At 41.6% G+C, this 25,187-nt stretch overlaps 2 protein-coding genes across 2 annotated transcripts in view; both read right to left on the bottom strand.

Annotated features, from left to right (window-relative positions):
• The window catches only part of LOC134540351 (helicase domino), a 329,560-nt gene that overhangs the window by 25,377 nt on the left and 278,996 nt on the right, over nucleotides 1-25,187 (bottom strand). The window contains exon 42 of the mRNA XM_063383024.1: nucleotides 21,466-21,597. Within this exon, the coding sequence (XP_063239094.1) occupies nucleotides 21,466-21,597 (132 nt within the window). The remainder of the gene's footprint in view (nucleotides 1-21,465; nucleotides 21,598-25,187) is intronic.
• On the bottom strand, nucleotides 466-2,762 carry LOC134540420 (uncharacterized). Its single transcript, XM_063383160.1, has one exon. The coding sequence runs from the start codon at nucleotides 2,711-2,713 to the stop codon at nucleotides 1,289-1,291; it is 1,425 nt and encodes a 474-aa protein (XP_063239230.1). The 5' UTR covers nucleotides 2,714-2,762; the 3' UTR covers nucleotides 466-1,288.

Below are 25,187 nucleotides of genomic sequence, written 5' to 3'. Positions count from 1 at the left end.
CAGCCCACTTCCTGTTGAGAAAGCAGTCTTCTCTTTATCCTCGGGGTGCAGCTCCACTTGCCAGTAACCACTCTTTAGGTCCAGCGTAGAGAACCATCTGGTGCCAGAGAGTGTGTCAAGTGTGTCATCGATACGTGGGAGGGGGTAGCTGTCCTTTTTGGTGACATCATTCAGCTTCCGGTAATCCACACAGAACCTCAGTTGGCCATCCTTCTTCGCTACCAGAACGACTGGGGAAGCCCAAGGACTTGCAGAAGGCTCTATGACACCACCCTCCATCATACTTGCAATCATCTTCTCTGCCTCTTCCTGTTTCGCTAGAGGAAGTCGCCGTGGTGCTTGTCCGATTGGTTCGGTATCGCCAGTGTTAATGCGGTGATACACGATGCTGGTTCTTCCAAGGTCAGTGTCCCCTAAGGAAAAAAATCTTGATTTCTCAACAGGAAAGAAGTAACTTCTTCCATCTCTTCACTTGTCAGATTATCTTGGCTTCGCTCCAATAACTGTTCTAAATTAGGATTAAGTCTCTGCTCGGTATGTATGCTAGGTGAAGAAGACTCACACAGGCCTACCCAAGAGACTGGTTCACAGCTAGCTATTGGGTCTCCCTGTTTCAGAACCCTCGTTCGCGAATCAAGGTTGGCTACCCTGACTGGTACAACCTCGCCGACCTTAGCAATGCTTCGAGCAATCAGGAGCTTCTCCAATCCTAAAGTCATATCCGGCTCAATCAGGTAGCTCATGTTGCCCCTAGGGTCTCCCATTATTCTAGCAGCTACAATCTGCTCATGGTTTGCTGGAATTGACACAGATTCGCTAACTACTACCTGCATTACAGGAACTTCCAATTGATCAGGGGTAAACAAAGCCACCTCTTCCCCTTTTATACGCAGTACCTGTCCCTCCATGTCAATAACAAATCCATACTGATTCATTATGTCCACTCCTAGAATTACTTCATCAGTGATATCGGCAACAAGAAATTTCTGTGGTAATGTCCAAGTCCCAATCCTTACTTCCGATTCCAACCATCCATGCACTGGTGCAGTGTCCCCAGTGGCTGTTTTAAGCCTGTATGGAATGGGTGTTCTCTTCAGTTTGTCCCTACTCACAAGGTCTGAGCGGATGATAGACACTGATGCCCCTGTGTCAACAGTGAGTAAACACTGTCTACCATTGATCCATCCATTAAGCAACAAACTGTCCTGACCTCTGCGAAGTAAGGATACTGGGAAAACCCTAGGGGCTACCATTTCCCGTAGAGCTGGCGTGTGCCCCCTCACACCAGCTACTGCCCGTTTCCCTGTTCTTCTCGCTTGTCTTCTTTCTGTGATGTCTTCTTGTGTGTCGGGCATTCCCGCTGGATGTGTCCTAATTCTTGGCAGACAAAGCACCGTGGGCGTCCTACTCTTCGGGCCTGGGTACCCGGAGAATCATTTAGCAACTTCTTCAATGCCCTGATGATATCTCCTTCATTAGTGTTGTTTCTGGCATTTCCTTCAGTATATGGCTCCAGTCCAGTTCTCCTTGTCCTAATGCTGGTGTTTCTTGAAGCACTGCGTGCCGCTTCAATTTCTAAGGCATGGACCAAGGCATCGCAGCTCTTCTTGTGCCGGGCCAAACGAAGAGTCTGCTGTACTTCTGCATCTCTGATCCCGTCTATAAATGCACTGGTTGCCAGCTGTTGTCGAAATTCTGTTGGTGCATCTGGGTAAGCGAGGTACACAAGACGCTCGATGTCTGCCTCGAATTCCTGGAATGTTTCTGAGGGCCGCTGCTGACGTGTCTTCAGGGCTGTTCTGTATACCTCGCCCATGTGTCGGTCGCCATACCTTAGCTCGAGAGCTTCCACCAGTACCGCATAGTTCTTCTGCTCTGGTACTGGTATGGTCTGAAGCAGCTCGAGTGGAGGTCCTCGCAGGGCCAGGACGAGTGCTGTAGCCTTCTCCTCCTCGTCCCAGCCATTTACCTCAGAAGCTGCCTCAAACTGTCTTCTGTAGACAGCCCACGAGGTTTGGCCATCGAAGGTGGGTGGCTTGAACTTTGAATGACAGGTTGCGGCTTCCACCTTCACATCTCCAGAATAACTGCTTCGTTTCGTAGCACATGTAGCATCCTTTAGCATCCGACGCCATTCTTCGGTTACCGCTGATATTCGCTGTTCTGTGGTGTGCTCGAGTTGGGCCAGCTGTTGTGCTACTAGTTCTTCATGTTCTGCCACATGTTGCTCTAAACACTGTACTTTGCCTTCCAACTGGTTGCTGGTTTCATCGATCTTCTTTTTCATCTCTTCTTGGCAATTATCAATTTTATTCTTCATTTCTTCCTGGCCACTCTTCATTTCATTCTTAATTTCTTCCTGGCTACTCTTCATCTCGTCCAGCCTATTCTCCATTTTCTCCTGGCTATTCTTCATTTCATTCTTCATTTCTTCCTGGCTACTCTTCATCTCGTCCAGCCTATTCTCCATTTTCTCCTGGCCATTCTTTATTTCTTCCCTGTTACTCTTCATTTCATTCTTCATTTCTTCCTGGCTACTCTTCATCTCGTCCAGCCTATTCTCCATTTTCTCCTGGCCATTCTTCATTTCTTCCCTGTTACTCTTCATTTCATTCTTCAGTTCTTCCTGACCTTTATCAATTTTATTATTCATTTCGGCCAAGAAAGCCACTATGTTTTCCAACTTGTCAGCAGCCATCTTTCTTGTCAACATACACTATTAGTCTTTCGCTGTCACTATTGTTCTATCACTACACTATTTATCACCTATGTGCTTAACTACCTACAATTCCTAATACTAACTTTATTCTAGAAAAAGGTAATTCTATTATTATTTTAATTTTAAATTTCTTAAATCTAATCCTAAATCTAATAAATAGGGCTATCCCACTTCTGACACCAAAATGTTACGATTTACCGCGGGTTCGTAAAGGATAGCCCAATTAAAGATTTTATTCCACACACACAGTTTTATTAATTACTACTACTTGCCACTTACAAATAATCTTCTAAATTGGCAGATAGTTAATTACACGTAAAGAAATGTCAATTCCCCAGTCACTCGTTTCACACACCTCGCTGGGCCGCACTTCCGGCGCAACTCTCGCCGCAGCACCCCTCGTGGGTCTCCGCCGCGGGACTCCGTCGCCGCCGTCACACCCTTCGCCGAGATCCCACTCGGCGACTCGCTCGCCACTTCACTCGGGACTCCGCCGCGCCCGCGACTCTATCGCCCGGAAACTCCCGACTCCACTGAACTCACTCACTCCCTGCCCTGGAACCTTCGTCCAAGGACTTCGCCACTCTGCCGCACCTGCGGCACTATCGCCCGGAAACTCCGCCGCGGGAGAACTCCCCACTCAGACTCTCTCTCTGACTCTGACTCGAAGGTCGGCCCAACCTCCTTAAATAGCCCTTGGGTTCCCATCCAGAACAATCGGGCATGTCTCCGAGATATCGCGCGACCTTCGCCGTCGAAATGCCCAGAAACGCATCGTGAGTCCTCGAAGGACGCGGTGGCTGCTCTAAGAACGCCGATAAAGGCGTCTGAGTCATTTTATTCCGCAGTGCGGCCTCTTTTAAGTAACCCGATCTGAGGCAGGTGCGCGCTGCGACGGTCAGGATGTAGCGAGATAGTATGACACGAGATACCAGGGAGAGGATGCGGGTGGAAGGGGGCGCAGACAGGCCGAACGAGTGCGGCGATGCCATGCACTGCAGCCAAGCGCGATCGTAACAATAATTTCAAACAGCACAGATACACCAGCCATTGATGCGTACAGTCTATACCAGAGTGCAACCTATCCTGGTGATCCATACTGTAGTGCAAGCTAACCTGAAATGTCAATTTCACTTATATTAACGGGAAAAAATTCTGAATTACGGTCCGTATATTTTCCACCCCTTGACCTTACGAATGGAGAGTGGCAGATTGGGCTAATCGACTTTGAAACATACCATTCCATTCCGAACGTTGACGAAAAAAACAACAAATTCCGTTTTTCGAATGTAATATGCATAGTAATTACGATATCAATTTTACAGGAAGCGATACGATCGGAAAAATGCTCGGTTTTGAACCTAAAATTTACGTGGCAGGTCGAATGCATGAGTCAACACAACCGGTCAATATTTTCCCTGTATCGGTCATACATATAGATACAAATATCGTGGGCTCCAGCTATTTAAACGGACAACCTAGCTTGAGCATACACGAGTTTTACCCCAGCGTCCCGCCTGGTTATAAGGTCATCGAAGTACCTAAATCTGTCATATACGTTCCGGTGATCGTTAAACGAATACACGAGTTGTCTGTGAGGATAGTCGACCAAAACGGGAAGCTCATCGATTTTAGAGGCGAAGAAATAACGTTACGTCTGCATTTAAAAAAAATATGGGAGTGAATTACTTTGGCATTCATATAAGCGGTTTCGAAGGCAGACCCAGTAGTCAGCGAGACGCCAAGCGGTTAACACGTAAAAATATACGCTTTCTCAAGAAACTAGGATTCAAAGTATTCCAAAATGGATTCCAGCATTCTCCAAGTCGACCAGCCAATTCAATTTGAAAATGATATCACGAAAACGGAAATACATAGCTACCGGCCATTCATTTAGGGTCCTTATGATTTAAATTCCGAGATACGTATCGCAATCCAGATTTCTGAAATTTATTGTCTGCCTTGCAAAAGCCTGTTAAGAATCCGCGGAAAATTCGTCAAACCGGATGGCCAGGCCGCTACATACGCAAAAATTGTCAGAAATGGAATTTTACACATGTTTAACAGAATTGCGTACGAGGTAAATAATTTACAGATAGATGAATGTCGCGACGTTGGATTAGTCACTACGATTAAAAACTATCTTTCGCTAACGCCCAGTGAAAAAGCCGTTTCCAAGATGGCCGGCTGGGGCTTGTCTGAAGACTATAGTGTACCCATTAATGCAAACGGCGATTTTGAAATATGCGTGCCTTTGAGTCATCTCATGGGATTTTTCGAAGATTATAAACACGTTTTAGTTAACGTTCGACAAGAATTAGTGTTACTTGTTTCAAACTCTCAGAACAACGCGGTGTTAGACACGGCAGCGCAACCGTTGCCTGTGAAACTAACACTCACGAGCATCGATTGGCTAATGCCTCATGTAACCGTTTCTACCGCACAGAGGATTCGTTTGCGTAAAATGGTTGAAAAAGGAAAAAACATAGACATTGCTTTCCGATCCTGGAGCCTCGAAACGTATCCGGCCCTGCCTCAATCTCAATCGGTACATTGGTCCGTGAAAACATCATTTAATACGGAAAAGCCTAGATATATAATAGTCGCATTTCAAACGGGTAGGCAAAACAACGTCGCCGGTGATAAATCAAATTTTGATCATGTTGACATTAAGAATGTGAAAGTTTTTTTGAATTCGGAATCCTATCCGTACACAAACCTGGATAGTAATTTTCCTAATGATAGCTATCTGCTGGTGTATAACATGTACGCGGAATTTCAAGACTCATATTACGGTCGTCAATCATCACCACTTCTCGATCCGGAGAAATTTAAAGATATGGCTCCTCTCTTTGTGTTTGATGTGTCTAAACAGAACGATAAGATGATTGGAGGAGTCGTGGATTGTAGAATAGAAATTACCACAACGAGAAATATTCCCGTCGGCACTCAAGCATTCGCACTAATTCTGCACGATAGATTGGTTTCGTATAACCCGAGAGACAAATCTATTAAATTTCTAATGTAATGTAAGTGATAACGCAGTCTTCCCTGGGACGTCATGCTGTATGCCAACCTCCAGGGATGCTACTCTCAGCACGGTTTCGTCTTAAAAGAGATAAGTCTGGCTAATGACGAAGGGGAGATAATTACGAGAACATTTCAGCCGCCATACTCGTGGAAGTACCTCCACAGAAATTACCAGAGAACAAATTCTTGGTTAACTAGACATTTCCACGGCATCCATTGGGATGACGGTCTGTTTCCGTATACTTCGTTGCAAAACATCCTGTCAGGACACATCAGCGGAACCGTAATGGTGGCAGGCGTAGAGCAAAAAAGGTGGCTTGCAAAGTTGTGTAAAAAACATGTTAATATTCAGGATGCTCAGACCGAGCTCGGATGTCCGTCACTGAAAGAACTGAATAAAATGTATACGCAAGATAATAGCCGTGCACGGCCCGTTACGTCACGACATAACGCCGCGCTGCTTAGGGCTTGGGCGTTGGAGAATTGCCAAGCGACGCCAGACCCTGCTTGCTTCCCCCCCGATACAATAAATTGAAAGCGTCGCTCGTAGGGATGGGGGAGCCCGGTGGGGTGGCCACCCTCGGTGCTATAAATGTAACGCGTCGTTCGTAGGGGAGCCTAGTCACTATCCAAGCCACTCTTCGTACAAATGCAGTTTAATCCGGAAACGCTGTATCGGGATGTGTTGCTCGGCTGCGGTCGCGTGAACTTCGAGACGGCGGACGGTCGCCAGTGGTTGCACGTGTGCACAGCGTTGGGACACCTGGTTCGCGAGGACGCAGACAAGGAAGTGATAGAGCTGCCTTGCACTCAGCAAAACTGCAGCGTAAGACTCCTACGGCCGGACACACACCTCCCATGCTCTCTGGAAACTCTGCTCGTCGAGGCCGCAGATGAGGTGGTGCAGGTGTGGCCCGGCCAGGAGCAAGGTTTTGTTGAGTTCGAGGTGCTTCGTCCCAACGGCACGGTGGTTGCCTGGAGTGAATCGTGTGATTCGTTCACACACGCAACATTCCTCGACGGGGGCAACCACTCGTGGAGTGTGCCGTGCAACCCGGACATCTGCGACCTGCACACCGCGGACGGCTCCGACGAGGAGGAGGAGGAGGACGGCCGCTGTCGCGGCTAGACATCTGCCGCCAGCCGCCACCCGCCCGTCTTCGCCAGTAACAGCTCCGGTGAGTGACGTCCGCCATGTTCCCACCCATCTGGGGCCGAGACCCCATCAAGACCAAGAGGGAAAAGTCTAGACACATCCGCGGGCCGTATCCCGCAGGCTTAAGACTAGCTTCCGGTGAACATCTGGACGTTCCCATGCCGCTGTTCGAGGATGTTCGTTATTTAGATACGAACCCAGAACAATTGTCAGATGATGGTTTTAGTGATAATCAAAGTGACCGAAACTTCTATGACATTCCTATTTCTTTGGCTTCACGCCGATGGCGAGAAAAAGCGAAGAAACACAGAATAGCGGATCCTAGGTTAACTCACACTTTACCGCAGCTAATGTACGACTGTCAAGAAACTAGATATCTTTACGTGCATTCTAGCCTGCACTGTGTCGAATACCGTGTTAGATATTACGACATTGAGAAGGATTGTGAACGCCTGCCTGTATACTTTGAATCGTGTCGCGATAATATCCATTATCGCATGTGTTGGGATAAATCATTCCCATATACTACCATGAGACTGTTAACATCGTTTCACTGTGAAGATAAGAACTGTTACGTGCACTTATGCCATCCGCTGGCTAAACATCCAACAACCGTTGATGAACTCAGGACCTCTAGAGTTAAAAATGATGAAACTTTCATAGAGCGCTGTACCGGAACCGATCATTGTCGGAAGAAAACGTACGATGTTTTGTTGGGAGACGATGACGACCTGAACACACCGTGTGTAGGACACCTATGTCCTATTTACCGTGCAAAAGTAATAAAAGAGTCAAACTTTTAAATGTCTAAATCATTACCTCTTGCGCCATATGTCGGATTCAAGCTATCGACGAAACGTAAACTTTTCTAAAAAAATTAAATAAATAAACAAACCATGAACTGTTGTGAGTCAGCGTGTTGTAACACCCTCTGTGAATACATTGCAAGTTTATTTATGGAAGCCATACGTATAATTGCTAAAAGACAAACAGAGCCTCAGCTCAGTGTGGAGTGAGCCTCGGTCGAGTAAACATGTCGTTTAATCCGGGTAACCATTATGAAAACCTGTCTCGTGGTTTATCAGTGGTGGAGTACTCAATCTGGAATAATGGCATCCTGAAGAACTATGTGGAGAGTTGTGACGGTCACTTTCACACTGTTCAGATTATAAACCCGGACACTAACGATTTACCCCTGGAAGTTAATCAGTGCAATTCGTACGGACGTTGTGCAGTTAATTACATGCGAAAAGACACGCCATTGCCTTGCAGTGTCGACGAAGTCTACAATCACGCCTTGCAAATGCCAGAACTGCATTCACCCGACTGTGCATCAGCTATCATCGAGCCTGCGAAACCAGCGCGCAAGAAATGTCAGCGGAGAGCGCCCGCAACGTATGCACCGCGCAAGACTCGAACCCGAGACCTCAGCCATCTGGGACCCGTCAGTCAAGATGGTGATCACAACGTACAGCAGAACCAGCACGAAAGAGACCTAAGCAATGCCAAAATAGCCCTACGTACTGTAATCATAGAAATGTATAACAAACTGTAAGTTTTATGACTTGTGCTTTATTAATTTAATACGTGGTTTTTGTGGAAAAAACCTCTTCATATCAATTATTTGTTGTAATTTAAAACACACACATGAACAGTATAATCTACGTGTGTTTGGACTCTGATTAAAGAGTCATAATATATTTTTTTAAATTTAATACATCGTTTTGTGAAAAAAATGTTTTAATGTAATTTTATTGTTGTAATTTAAAACACACATAAGTGTGGTCTATTATGAACAGTTTTATAAGTAATTTTGGACTCTGATTAAAGAGTCATAATATTTTTTTAATTAATACGTCGTTTTGTGAAAAAACGTTTCAATGTAATTTTATTGTTGTAATTTAAAACACATATAAGTGTGGTCTATTATGAACAGTTTTATAAGTAATTTTGGACTCTGATTAAAGAGTCATAATATTTTTTTAATTAATACGTCGTTTTGTGAAAAAACTCTTCATGTAATTTGTTATGTGTATAATTTATTTATTGTATGAGGAGTGGTTTGAAGAGTGACTTTTGAATAAAAACTGTAAATGTTATTACTTGTTATATTATTTGAATACTAGCCTGTTCATTGTGTTACTGGGGTGAGATCCGTCTGGAGGGAGGGGTGGTAAGTTGTAAAAAAAAATTACCAGACGCAACGCGCTGCGGCGAGAGGGGTTCCCAGAGTAAAAAAAAAACGCTGGCAGCCATCTTGCCACATTAGTTAAATATATAAACGCCACAGACTGTGAGGGGCCACAGTCTCTGATCAGTCGCCGCACTGCTGCTGCCGCCGCACTGCTGCTACCTCGACGAGCAGAGCTGCGCCTCCTGTTTTTTCCAGCAAAGGTAAGATAGATAGATACCATTTACTGTAAATGTATTTACTAAGCTGTTTGAAATGTTAGGATGATATTATTATCATCTTGAATGGAAATATTCTTTTTTTCATTTAACGTGAAAATAATATCTTACTAAGCTGTTTGAAATGTTAGGATGATATTATTATCATTTTGAATGGAAATATTCTTTTTTTTCATTTAACATGAAAATAATATTAAACTTCAACTTTCTTCACCTTTTACTACCACACAATGTTTTCGCATTTACCATCTATAATTTATTAACGTTTCCTACTTCATTAATACGTAAATGTTTTTTTTTTTTTTAGAAAATATTTCCATCTAGAGATATTCTCTAAAAAAAAATTATTTTAAAATCTTGCAAACGGATGGGAGATTTCGTGTACAACCTATCATAGTTTTCTGAAGAAATAAAATTAATTTAAAATTATTATGTCAAACCCATACTCCATAACTACGTCTACTAAATTTTATTCTTTTCTTTTTGTTTTAGCTTTGTGCTCACTGTTGAACGTAATTTCCCTCTCTCTCTCTATTTTCTATCTCTTTTCTCTTAATATGTCTTCCCGTTCTTCTTCCCCCGAGGCAAAGCGACTCCGTCTTAATGAAGCTGGGCCTTCTATCCCTGACTCTCGCGATGGTGGGCGGGGGTCAGGGGTGGAGTTGGCGCAGGGGCCCGACGTCTTGCCTCGTCTGGAGGGTGTTACCTTGAACACTGCATTTGCTAACAAGATAGTGGACTTTCGAATTGGAAATGATATTGAAAATGTCGATCCGGACTTGGACCGGTTTCTACAGAGATGTAGGGTTCCCTTTCTGGACTTAACTAACGAATTAATTCGCCCCTTTAAAGTTTACGTTTCACTCTCGGCTTCATTTGTTAAGGAATCTGCGGAGGGAAACGAGAGTGAAACTTTTCATTTCACAACTCACTCAACCGCGATACTGCACTCTGATGAGGTAGGGGAAATCTACGATTCAACATTCATTCCGGAAATCAATAAACACGTTAGTGATTTCGGTGCGCGTGGCAGTGGCTGGGCTCTAAAAAGATTGATTAACATGGATGTACATGTTTCAAGCTATAGAGTTTTCACGGTTGGCGCAACGCACACGAAATTGCCGGCGTTTTTGTACAATAGGAAAGCTTGTGTTAACATTGAGTGTCCCGAGCAGCACTGTTTCCTGTATGCCGTCATGGCAGGTGTGTCGACGGTGGAAGGCAATGTTTCTCGAGCCACTTCGTATCCAAATCCACTCGTGTATTTTAATACGAATGGCTTGACGTTTCCCTCCACTCGCATCAGATTAAAACATTTGAGAGGAACAATGATATTTCCATTAATGTTTACGCTTGCGTAGATTCTAAGGGGAATATCGTTGACGAATGTTTTAGTGGCAAATCTGAATCCTCGATCCAGCCTCTTCGCGTATCCTCTGAGCGAAGAGAGAGACATGTAAATATATTGGCGATTCGTTCGAGTGGCGCGACAGAGCACCTACATTTTGTTTACATAAAATCAATGTCCAGATTATTGCATACACAATTGTCCAAGACGCAACATAAGAAATGGATTTGCGAGCGCTGTCTTCAGTATTTTACAAGCGAAGACAGATTAAATTCACACAATGTTCTCTGCAGCCAGCATCAAGCAGTGCGGACCTGTTTCCCTACAGAAGAGAACAATATTTGCAATTTACAAACTTTGCAAAACAGGACCGCCTAGGCTTTATTGCGTACTGTGACACCGAGTGTTACCTGAAGCCTTTCCCCACCTGTTTGCCCGGTGACGAGTCTTCTAGCACTACGCGGGTAAACGAACACGTGCCTTATGCATGTAGCATTTTGTTAGTATGTGGGTACGATAGCTCTTTGACCAAGTATGTGCAATTCGAGGGTGATAATTGTATTGCTGAAATGATCGCAGAATTAGTTTCAATGACAGTGGGTTTGCGATATTTATTCAAAGACCATTACTATTAAGACACCGACCCCGGCCGTCTCTGCAAGGCTTGCGAGTCAAACACATTGCCATATCTGTCAGAAGGTATTGGCTGGGCAGACGGTGCTCGATCACTGCCATTTTACTGGTGAAATACGTGGTTATGCCCATTCTAAATGCAACCTGGCTTTCAGGATGCAAAAGAATCAACTCGTCGCGGATTTTCATAATTTGCAAAATTACGATGCCCACTTTTTAATGCAACATTTAGTTTCGCGGCGGATTGCACAGCCGGACGGTTCCTTCGTTGTGGAGAACCCCGGCAGTGTCAAAGTCCTTGGAGTTACAATGGAGAGCTACAAGTGCATTACAAAATACATACCCATTTCAGATAATGCGCAACGAGGCATGCGCACTGTGCGTCTTAGATTCATAGATTCACTTAACTTTTTAAATTCATCTCTGGAAACTCTCGCTGGCAATCTCACGCCAGATAAATTGAAAGTCACCCGTTCAATGTTTCCAGATGACGCACAGTTTCAGTTAGCTACTCGTAAAGGTGTTTTTCCCTATGATTTTGTTAAATCTAGTGAACATTTGCAGACTGCCTCGCTACCATCAAAGGAAGCGTTCCATAACGTAATGAGTGGCACGGACGTGAGTGATCTGGACTATACTCACGCTCAAAATGCTTGGGACGTCTTCCATTGTGCCACATTGAAAGAGTACGCACTTAGTTATCTTAAGGTGGATACTTGTTTGCTGGCCGACATATTCGAGTCGTTTCGTTTAGTTTGCTTACAATATTATTCATTAGATCCTGCCCATTACATTACCGCTCCCTCGCTCGCATGGGATGCACTTTTATTTAAAACCGGTGCGCGTCTTGAGCTGATAACCGACCCGGATATATACCTCTTCCTAGAGTCAGCCGTTCGTGGAGGTATAACAAACGTTAGTCGACGTCACGCGAAAGCCAATAATGTTCACATGTCCACTCACGACCCGAGCCTTCTGTCTTCGTACATCTGCTATTTCGATGTAAACGCTTTGTATGCTCACACAATGTTAGATAAACTTCCCGTGGGCAAATTTGAGTGGGTTCCCAGGGATGAGTATGCGAGTTGGGATTTCAACGCCATTGACATAGATGGCGATACGTCATATTTCGCGGAAGTGGATTTGACCTTTCCCGATGATTGTCACGACCGCCTATCAGATCTGCCTCTGGCCCCTGTGAATGGCGTACCGCCAAACGGGCGAATGAGTAAATTATTGTTAACTCTCGCGCCGCGTAACAATTATGTTGTTCATGCTAAAACACTGCGGCACTACGTTCGGTATGGGGCGGTCATCGGCCAGGTTCACCGCGTGCTGCGGTTTGAACAGGCGGCCTGGATGAAAGATTATATAACCTTTAATGCTGAGCGTCGTGCCCAGGCTGCGAATCCCTTCGAAAAATCGTTTTTTAAGTTACTATCGAATGCTGTTTACGGGAAAAGTTTAGAGGATTCTAGAAAACACAGAGACATTCGCATCGCTTCGTGTTACGAAAGTATTTATGGGGCAGCCGAGCTGATTGGTCGTCCGACATTCAAGGGTCGGCAAATCGTCGATGAAAATCTAGTTCTCATAGAGTTGCAGAAAGGTTCGATAACCTTCGATAAACCTTTGTACACGGGTGTCGCCATTTTAGATTTGTCAAAATTGATTTTATACGACTTTCATTATAACTACATGCAAAAAAAATTCCCTCCACAGTCTCTGCATCTCTTGTACTCGGACACTGATTCGTTAATTAACCACGTTCAGTGTGATAACGTTTACGATTCCATTCGACCCGACTTAGCTTCACGTTTCGACACGTCAAATTATGCGCCAGGTAATGATCAACGCTTCCCCTTAGTCAACAAGGGTGTAACAGGGGTGATGAAAGATGAAGCCGCTGGCAAGATCATTACGGAATACGTGGGTCTTCGCCCGAAACTCTACGCATACAAGATGGAGGATGGTTCTTGTATGCGTAAAGCGAAAGGAGTTAAGGCCAACGTAATCCGATCACTTCTGTGCCCTCATTACCTGGATTGCTTGCTTAAAAATTCACGGATTCTAGGCAGTCAATACCATTTCCGTTCGCGAGGCCACGCCGTGTTTACGGAGCGAGTGAACAAGGAAGCACTGTCTTCAGGAGACGATAAGCGTTGGCTTTCTGAAGACGGTGTCAGCACATTACCTTGGGGACATAAAGATCTGTGTCCTTATAGCGTTGGCGGCCTTATTTCTTCGAGAAAGAGGTGGAGGAGGGTGTGGGGACCAGTATACCAGCCGACATTGCGGCGGCCTTCTTCGCAGAAGACCTGCTGGAAGGGCCGTCGTCTCCCCCTCCTCCTCCAACACCGCCGGCCAAGACTTCGCCGCTGATGTTGGTGGCGGGCCCCTCTGGGACATGTCCCTGGGGTCGGCCGCTAACAGCCGACGAAAAAAGAGGGGTCCGGCTACCTGCTACGAAGCAGAAGGTGCCGGCTCTGCCTAGCGGCGAAGTCGTGGCCAAACTGATGGCAATGGACGCCCCGCGGGGTAGGGGAGGGGGTAAAAAATAAATTTTTTTTTTTAAACTAAGTAATATCGTTGTGTTGACTACATTATTTCAATACCCATTATGTGTTACTTGTGGCTGGTAACTTAGTATGCAGAAAATTGGTAATACGTGTAAAGAACTATGCGGTCATGGTAGACTGCTGTTAATGTTTAAAACTCTGTTTTTGTTTGGAAAAATAAACGTACTATTTAATATAATTTTTGTAGCAATGCGCTACTCGTAAAAAAAAACTGCTGTGTGAAAAAATAATATATACATACATACATACATACATTATAGTTGAACAGAAACATTCACGTAAACCAGACTATGGCAAAAATAATAATATTATTACAAGTTACTTTTACCTGGTATTAATCAAATGGCAGGTACAGGTAACTAACACACCAGGCAGACGTAATATTTTCCGAGACTATGGCAAAATATTATTATTATTATTATTACAAGTTACTTTTACCTGGTATTAATCAAATGGCAGGTACAGGTAACTAACACACCAGATAGACGTAATATTTTTTTTAAGTGTTGGGGAAAAAATATATATATTTTAACTTTGGAAGAAATTACATTTGTATACAGTTCTCTCTTCGGCTGCGGCGGCCGCCACCCCTCTGCGAGCGGACAGCTGCCAGTGTATGAGTCATTATTTAAATAAAAAAAATTACACTGGGGGACGAAGGGTTCGAAGCGGTCTTCGGTTGCAGCCAGCACCCCTCTGCGAGCGGCGTCCCCTATGCGGACACCTGGCTGTCTGAGTCATTATTTAAATTTAAAAAAATTAGACTGGGGGGGACGAACGAAAGGGCCGTTGGGAGTACGCGCCATCGTCCTCTGCGCGGCTCCAACACCCCTTGGGAAAACATATATTTTAATTTTTATATATATATAATGCCTATAAATGCACAATACCTTTTCTTTTAAATGACAAGTGACGTAATAAGCATACTTTTTTATTAAAAATAAAATTTGGTGATATATATATATATTATAAATAATATTATTTTTTTTAATAATTAATACTACTGTATATATGTTTCATTTCCACAATACACACACTACGAGAGAACATTATGTCTTTAACACAACAAATGTGTTTGAATTCGCTAAAATACGTAAAGTATAATTATTTTTTTATCATAACACGCTATAACCATAAATTAATGCCTATAGCTTTTTTTATTTATTATTATAGACAGACATGCTACACACCAAATTAAGCATACTATAACTATACTGGTCTAGTACTATAAGAAAACATGGCTACACTTCAGTGTGTGTTTTTTTCTTCAAAATTTGACATCTACTACTACTACTACTACTACTACTACTACTATAGTCATAGAGTAGTGGCTGACGAAATAATACTTTCTTTTATTTTCAAACTTGAGAGAAATGCAAAAAACCAATGACTATAAATGGGGAAGAAAAAAAAGATGGCGGCCTGGTATGCTGTGCTACAAGATGGCGGCCTGGTGTGCTATGCTACAAGACGGCGGCCTGGTATGCTGTACTACAAGATGGCGACTTTCAGCAATCGATTGTCATACATATATATAATATTATTTAATTTTTTTTTCCAAAGTTGGCTGTTCTGGTTACTTCCTAGCAGTCGAAATTATTATTTTTTTTTCCAATGTTGAAATAAACATGGCGGCCGGCCCGTTTTTTTTAAATTTCCCGCTTAGCACTATAAAAAAAATAAAACATGGCGGCCGACTAGCAGCCGACACTATATATATATATATATTTTTTTTAAATTTCCCGCTGTTTAAATTGGCCGACTAGCACTATAAAAAAAATAAACATGGCGGCCGCATAGCAGCCGATGCGCCTCGTTTAAATTTACCGCTTAACACTATAAAAAAAATAAACATGGCGGCCGCCCGTTTTTAAATTTGCCGACTAGCACTATAAAAAATATATATATATATACCTTCTCTTTAAAAAAATAAATATTTTATAAGCATATATATACAACATCTGAAATTATTTTCTCCAATATGGTCTTGTGGTCCTGTGGTTAGCATGACGGACTAACGATCCAGAAACGAAGGTTCAAATCCAACCGTCGCCACCCCTCACATTTTTATACTTGTAAAAAATAATTCCGGCGCGCGACACTAGCGCTACCTAGCTCCCTCATTTAGAAACATACACACACGCACCCCCTCACCCTCCACCTCCCCCTCCGCAACGAACACGCCCGAAGTTACCCGACGAGATATATCGATCCTACCGAAGTTGGCTCACGATCAATACATCCAACCACCCTCCACGTGACGTCACCAACCCAGACAAGCACCTGTCAGGAAAAACACCTGTCACACATGCACCTGTCAGAAAAACACCTGTCACACATGCACCTGTCAGAAAAACACCTGTCACACATGCACCTGTCAGAAAAACACCTGTCAAAAAACACCTGTCGAAAAAACACCTGTCGCACCTGCACCTGTTCACGACAGGTGCACGACAGGTGCAGGTGCACCTGTCGCTTTGTTTACAGTGTCCCAGAACCGGCGTGCTCCCCCTACTATCCAGTCCCTTGAAAAATGTCTTAACAGGGTTTTAGTGAACATATACTGTTCACAGAAAAGTTCGGATTTTCATTTTATACAGCTAAAACATATTCAGAGATAACTGGCTTCTGGATTGTAGCCGCCTCGAAGGCAAACATTTCACGACGCGGCTACAACCCAGAAATCAAGCAACTCCAGACAATGGTCGCGAAAGGCTGCATTATTCATTATTTTCAGAGATTGTTTGCACTTGATTTGAAATGAACTGTCTCCATCTATTTATATTAAACGTGGGACTAAAAATTTCTTTTAGCAAGCCATCATGACACCAAAATCATGTTAGCCAAAGGCTGCTATAAATTAAAATTTTGTGACATCCAGCACCGTAAACATTTTTTCCAGGACTTTTGAGATTTCTGTGACCTGTACACGGGCTGTTGGTGCAACTGTCTCGTCGTTAGCCCACTGTGTTCGCCCAAGCTGTGATGTTTATATGATTAATTCCTTCCATGGAATTCTCTGTTCTGTTTATACAGTATGAACCAGGAACGAAAAATGTCCCAAAAATGTTTTAAGTGTGTGTGTGTGTGTGTGTGTTGTGTGTGTGTGTGTGTATAATGCGCGTGCGCGTGTGACTGTGAGCATGGGTACCGTATTGGTCCGAATATAAGGTGACCATTTATACATAAACGAGACATGCGAAAATTGGAAGTCGCCTTATTTTCGCACCCAAGACGTCAGCACCGCAAACATTAGTTCCAAGCTGAAAGCTACAGTAGAAACATTGTTAAACAAAATGTTCACAATTTTTTATATTAACTATAACTTTGTTACCTCACACGGGGAAAACGATAAATCCACCCAATATAGCAGTAATTCACAATTGTTTAAAGTTGAAAATTAAAATATTTGTTCTTGAGTAAAAATGTGAAAGTTGAAGCATCTCAAAATGGCAACCTTTTATTACACAATTCATATTTGTGCTTTGTGTAAAATCATGTGTTAACGTTTACGGTAATTTATTTTCAGATTTTTAACGGAAATATTTGTTCTAAACTATTAAAGTTATTTTCAGAACAATTGTTTACTTTTACAAACAGAAAATGTTAAGAACATTTCAGATGTAATGTTTGGAAATTCACGGCTGCCAACTGTCTTTCCACAATATTTCTTTGTTGTAAAACGAACATTGCCGAACATGCACGAAGACGCCATATTTACAGGAATTTGGTAATTTGCTTCAAAAACTATTTTAATAATTTCACAGTAAACCACTCTTTATTAATGTAAAACCGTTCAAACAACATAATTATCATAGATTATTCTTTAAAATTCATAGGTCAGAGAGTAATATGGACAAACATTCGCGGTCACGTCACCGAAGTTATTCATGGCCGTATGCTTCACCATGGCAGCTAGCCACTTGTTTTGTTCCGGCAAGCTGCATTCTTTGTTTGCTTAGTTACGTTTAACACACTACTAAATAGTAATACGTAGCTTAAGTGAAACGGAAAGTAAAATGCCGTATTTTAATGCTGTATTTTAATATTTTCTAATTGTTTTCTTTTTACTTTTAGGGTAGGCCATTCAAACTTTTTTTAAATAAGTAATGTGATAAATATAAATTAATTGTTATACATAAATGCAAAAAGGATTTATCAACACAAAATGTATGTCTAATGAATTTTCACATTAATTTCTACCAAAATTATTTTTACATTTGTTTGGCCTCCTGAAACTGCAGGTCGCCTTATATTCGGGGTCGCCTTATATCCGGGCCAATACGGTAATTACAGTAGAGCTTCATTATACATGGTGGCCACTCACAGTCACCAAAAATATTCCCTGATTTTTCCCTGATTTCCCTGATTAAAAATTCAAAATTTCCCTGATATTTACAATTACAAAAAAAAAAAACATACTTTTGATGAAAAAATATAATATTATAGAAAGAGATTACTCATATTTTAGCACCCTGCTGTATTTTCTTCATTATATAGTACATACAGAAGTTCGTGAAATAACATAATACATTTTAAATATGTCACTTTACATTATAGCGTCCCTTTCAATGATCTGCAGTCTGTGTTTTGTTTTATGTCTAGAGACCGCAAAAATTCGCGAATTCATTTCGCGATAGGCTAAAATACAAATAGTTATACCTCAGTGCTGCCTCTGCTATTGGCTCACTACTCACCTGGATGACTCTGGGCCAATGAGAAACACCCGACCAAAGCTTTATCGAATCACAGGCTGCTACGTTGGGACGTCTCACAAGACAGCAGCCAATGAGTGGGTGGCATTTGACCGAGAGTACGCAGAACTATGGAGTTCATCCTATAGGTCATTGAACCCGCGAATGTTTCCTGTCCCTAGTAATGGGGTATTTCAGTGGCGAGCGCTCAAATATTTTTTCACACACCTTTTGATAAGTTTTCTTACATTCATTTATGAAGTGTAACATTTCTAGTTGTGAAATATTCTTAGTCTTAGTACTCTCAACAAGGGATAACAGTACAGTGCAAATTTTACCTTGTGTTTGATTTAAAAATGAAACAACTAATAGATACATCTTCACTGCATTTCAATCAGTACTCCCATCTGTAGCTAAAGCAAATGGTTCACTTACTAAAGATTCAACAGTTTCAATTTAGTTTCACCAGCCATATACTCCACTAAGGCAGATGTTTTTGCTCTCGCACAGCTGTATTTCTGTGCAATTTTTGAGTCCGGAAACATTGCTCTATACAAATTACCCGAATGATCGGCTACTGCTATCGGTAAATTGTGTTCTACCAAAAAACTTTAAAACAATAACTCTGCGTTTGTTACTTTTGTTTCTTCAGATGTAGCGAAAAACGGCGATATAGATTTATTGCTCGCCACGGCTTTAAAATGTTCTGCATTTTTCTTTGATTCAATATGCCGTCTACAGTCATCCCTTCCACCATGTGCAATCGAAAAGTTACACGTGCATACATTACAAAACGCGTGGCGTTCCAAAACATTTGAATATGAAAAGCATGGCCATTCTTTTGAATAGTTTGGTCGAAAGTTCTGAAGAATAACGTACTTTTTTTTTTTGCCCCAGATACACATTTTTTCTGTCACACGCTTCATTTCTACAACCGGCACTGAAGAACACAACACTATCGAACAACATAAAATGGTTTCATGTCTGTAGACACGACAAAAACACTTTGATGAAAAAAATGGCTTTCAAGAAAGTAATTAACACAACACAGGTTAGCCAAAGTACCGTACAAAAATTATTGTGATGTAGTAGCTAACAAACGAAAAGTCCGAGAATATGTACTATTTGTATCGTACAACGGACGTATACCTTACCATTTCTATTACAAAACAAAAGAATTAATCTACTTATTTTGACAGTACATGCGCACATTTATTAGTTCCGTTATGTGCGCAACCACGTGATGTATTCGAACTGCGTTCACAAAACACGCACACCAGAAATGAAATTTTTTTCCGTTACCCAGCAGCACAAAGCCTCGTTTCCGTAATAAACCAGCGATGTGTGTTAAATCTGTAATAATTACGAAAAATCCGTAATGGTTGGCAGCTCTGCGGAAATATACATGACACAAAAAATTCCCGGTTATTAAAAAAATTCCCTGAAATTTCCCTGATAATTCCCGATCAACGTGATTTCCCTGATAAATCCCGGTTTTCCCGGTTTTCCCGGTGAGTGGCCACCCTGTTATAAAGAACATGAAGGGACCAAAATTATGGCAGTTTGTTATAATGAAGTTCTTTATACCGAAATCACAATGATTGCCTGATTTGGGGTTTTTAACATAACTCGATCTTGTTTAAAAACAAAGTAGAAAATCTAATACCAATATGAGTGGTACAAGCATCAATAACTTTATAACAGTTATACTTTGGGATCAAGATACATAAGTACTACATACATACTAGTATCGTACAGAAATACTATGTAGGTAAGTTGTTTACCAAAACAGTAAGCCTACCTTTGGAATCAAGACAAGCTGTAATAAATCAAAAATATAAAATTTAAAAGTTAGGAAATTTTTTTTACATTTTATTGTCTTCCCAACTGGATCGCTGGGTGAGAATTGTGGATAATATTGATTTGGAGATACCGAACTTTTTAGCCACATCAGTCTTTTTATTTCCTTTATCTACTGCTTTTAACATTTCCAGTTTCACATCAATCGCCTTTCGTTTCCTAGAAGACATGTTCAGTAGTACGGTTTTTTAAACTATAAAAACAAATGGACCCGACACATGTAAAAATAGGGAAGCCTACAACTCGCGTAGTTTCGGTTCCCTAGCACGTTCGTGCAACTTCGGATTTCTCTCAAAAATTGAAATTAAAAAAAATCGAAGGGTTAGGTTAGGTTAGTCACAACATGCTTGTTTTCATTGGAAACTTCTGATTTAGCGGCTGAAGTGGCGTTAATACCAAAACGCAAAACTTCAGATATTCTTGCAGGGAACCAAAACTATGTGAGTTATAGGCTTCCCGTAAAAATAAGTTATACTTGTAGTATAGCCACGTTTCTCAAAACAATAAACAAGGAAACGACCAGAGATATGTATGTAGCAATAATTTATGATGTAGAACACGTGCGAGCATAGAACAAAGAGTAATGTCAGCGAACACCACAATGCAGCGCTTTAGCCGCTACACCAGTTTTGTGCATTAATTTCAACACTAGTCCACTGCAGTCATCTATGGCGCGTATTAAAATAAATATGATGGCAGTTTGTGGGTGAATGGCGACGATTTTATCCGTTTGTCGTTTACCGTGCCAGGCAGAAAACTGTTCGTTCAAATGAATATTTATAGAATATTTTAAAAATTTGAGCGAGAAAATTCGTACTAGTGAAATTTTTTTACGTTATGTTATATGGACGTCTGACGGGACCAAAGGCATAGTTCGTAGTAATGAATTGTTCGCTCTAATGAAGTTCGTTAAAACGGTGTTTTACTGTAAGTGCAAGTGGAAGCACGGAATGACAATGGTAAGATATCACCACAGGGAGACAATACTGCCGGGATATAAAAGCCCTGAACTCCGGCCGAGGTTTGCCGGCACTGACCTGTATCTGCTTGAGGCCGGGCTGCGCGGCACTGGCGGAGATGAGGCGGCCCGTGGCAGCCGACACCTGCGGGGCCTTGGCCAGCATCGTGTGGGAGATGACCTGGCCGGCCGTCGCCCCGCCGCTCGACACCTGCGGCAAACAACACTGCAGGCCTGCCGCCCTCCCGGTAGCACCTCGCGTGTTTCACTCTACAGTCTACACTTGTGCCAATACTCCACAAGGTGTGTACAAATACCTACTGAACCAATCGCAGGACCTTTAAAAGACCTTCAAATAAAATTTTCTTAAGATTCCAGGGTAATTTTCAGATACAATAAAAAACAAACTATTCACAAGAACTTGACAATTCTTAAGTTAGAAATCTAAAAATGGCCGGGGAAAGAAAATATTCCCATAAAGGGAGTATCCCTCAGCGAGTAGAGCCATTCGCCAGAAGAACAAGAGGATCTGTGGAGATCTCCTAGCAGTGAAGGATCGGCATGTGGCTTCAGAGAAGGCAACTTCAGATGATAAGAAGGAAGTTACCTGGACTCTTCAGGAGGGCGAGTCCAGTTGCTGTAACGGACATCATTCAAACTTGCAGAGCAACCCCTTTGTTCGAGACAATGATAGAAGGCGAGTAGCTATTTTCTTTCAAGCCACATTTTCCATTGGGGAGTAGCAACAAGAGGAGTAATTTTAATTTATGATATGCTCCTTCTGTGCCGACGGATAACTTTGTAAACTCGTGATTGAAAATTGTAACAACTAAATTAAGTCTCTATTTTGATAAGACTTTAGAGTTTGGTTTTACAATTAGGGATGGGGCGACCGAATCCAATATCCGCCGAATCCGCCGAATCCTAGGGATTCGAAGATTCGGCGGGTCTGATATAAGATTCGTCAAAGGATTCGGTTTTTTACTATTTACGGAAAAAAAAAAAAAACAACAGTAAAACTCGCTTACGAGTTCCCGCATGGTAGGTTTTTCCGTATAAAGCGTTTAAATTACCCGAGGTCTCATCATTTACGCCATTAAATGTGTGATATAAAGCCCGTAAAATTTTTTCTGAAACTTCCTGTCTCAAATAATGGCGCACGTAAATCTGAAGAAAAGACAAATGAACAACAACATACGAAGAAATATGGATGATGTACCACAACTACAGTACAAACCCAATAGTTATTTTAAGATAATTACCATAAAAAGAACAAGATTATTTGTAGATACCATAGTTACTACAGAAGCATAATAGCTACCATATTTGCACTATAGTTACCGTAACAACCGAGATGTATATTCACCGTGATAGTAATGTATTATTTATTTATGACATATTAAATTAAAGAACATTGTTGAAAAAAAAAAATTGGATGTTAAACTTTGATATGTACAGTTGGCACATGTTGCTAAGAAATAATGCGATGTGAAAGAATGCAGTACTACTACGAAAAGTGAAAATGGTACTCGTGGATTTTTAGGTTATGGCAGTCTCTTTCGTTTTTCAGTAATATCGGCCGAAAATTAACAAGAGTACTGTATCGGAAGTCGGCAGAAATGCCGATTCAACTAAATATTGGCAAAATCGGCTTCTTCAATACAGCTCTACATTTAATGACATGAGTAAACATATTTCAGACTTCAGGATATTGAAAAAGACTTTAATTTCCATGTAGGTTTATTGTGTGTACTTATGTTTTTTTTTTTGCAAGTGTAAATTGAATGAAGTAAAATGCTTTTATTTTTATTACTTTCAATGATTAAACTTTAATGACCAGTTACAGATATTTGTGACACTAATTTTGAGGTTAAGCAATTTTACTAAAGCATTCCAGCCAAGCAGGTTGCCAGCGAGAGACGCTTCTCTTCTGCTGGAAACACTATCTCCAATCGTAGAGCTAATTTAACTCCTGAACGTGCAGAACAAATTATTGTTCTGCATGATAGATTAAAGAACAGAATTTAATAAGACTCTGTGACAATCTCTCTCAGAATTATTGTGCTGAAAAGTGGAAATGTTGAAACAATGTGAATGTACTTTTCAAACAACATGATTTTTGGTGCTAAGTTTGTTGAAGCTCAGTAAGGACTCCAGAAAAATTGACAAGGATGAAATTTTTCCAAAGATATGTTACATTTACACAAACATATACTTGGTTATGTTAGTTGGATGATATCAGTTACTAATGAACCAATGGAAACAGGTAAGAGTCAATGGAAAAAAAAATGTTATTTTTTTCTAGCAGTGCAAAATGTAAACACACACTGTAAATAGTTACCCAAAATTAATAAAACCCACTTCATTTTAATACTTTATTCAAACATTATACTAAGTTTAAGATAAAACTAATTTCCCAAAAGTGTAACTGTACCACAAAAGCTCGAGCTCGGCTCGAAGTAAAATTATTAGGCTCGCAGACCTCTAGCTTATTTATAGAAAAAAATCCTAACCGCTAATCTGTACTAAAACTGAAATTTCTCAAGAAAATTTTTTGTCTTTATTATACACTTAGGCTATACCAGAAATGTATCAAACTACATGTGATAAAGTCAAGGGACTTTTAGTGCAAGCAGAATACATCTCACATTAGACATGAGGACATCATCTGTTAAAAGATTCGGGTTTGGATTCGAGATTCGGCAATTCCAGTCGAGGATTTGAGTTAGGAATCGGATTCGAGGAAATCAGGATTCGCCCCATCCCTATTTACAATCTATAAAGTACTTACCCCAAACTGGAAGTTGTATTTGGTATATGTAACAGGGTAGCCAGTAAATTTAAACATAGTTCACTTACTAGCATCCAAGAAATTTTAAAGCTTGGAACTCAACCTACGTAATTGTGATATTAATCTTCTGGTTCATTTTTGCATGCCGGTTCATAGAAAGGATCGAAAGGCGGACAGCGGACCTTGACTGCAAACAGAGCCTTGAGTTCGGAATATCATGTGGAAATCATGTGTTTCGTAAATACAGACCTGAACATGTCGTGATCATGATGAACTCGAAAAATATACCGTATATACTCGTGTATAGCGCGCCCTTTTTTTCCCTCAAGTAAAGGAAAAAAATAAGGATGCGCGCTATACACGGAAAAAAAAAAAAAGTGAGTAGATGAGGCAGGGAGGAGTGGAAGTCGTTAACTGCCGGTTGACGGGTGACGTTTCTGGCCAGCCCCCACACATACGCACAAGCAACAAGGCCTCTCTTTCACACACACACACACACACACACACACACGCGCACACGCACACACGCACGTGCGCGCGCAAGCTCGCAGGTCTCTTGTTTATTTTTAGACCTCCCTCTCTACAGCTAGTAAAATAAAAGAGAGAGAGAGAGAATGTTGACACCAGTCCCCCTCCCACTTCCTTCGCTTCGTCGCAGCTGCTACCGGTGAGTCATCTCATCCTCCGTGTCACATTCCTGCCTGCCTCCCTTCCTCCCGCCCACGTACCAGTTGTGACGATACAGCGCTTCATTATCTTCCGTCTACACAGCAGAGTTTAAGTATTTTCCTGACGCATCACCACACATCAATTTAAATTATCATTTGTTTCATACGTAATTACTTAACAGGTACCACAAAATGTTAGTACAATTTATTTACGGGAAAAAAATAATTTTTTTCTTTGGAATTTGTTGCAAAAATCGTGGTGCGCGCTATACACGAGGGCGCGCTATACACGAGTAAATACGGTATTTCTTTTACACTTATTTCTACAATAACAGGGCTCTC

Source organism: Bacillus rossius, chromosome 16 (genome assembly GCF_032445375.1).
Source record: "Bacillus rossius redtenbacheri isolate Brsri chromosome 16, Brsri_v3, whole genome shotgun sequence".
Classification (NCBI taxonomy): Eukaryota; Metazoa; Arthropoda; class Insecta; order Phasmatodea; family Bacillidae; genus Bacillus; species Bacillus rossius.
This window is presented reverse-complemented; position numbering and strand designations above follow the sequence as displayed.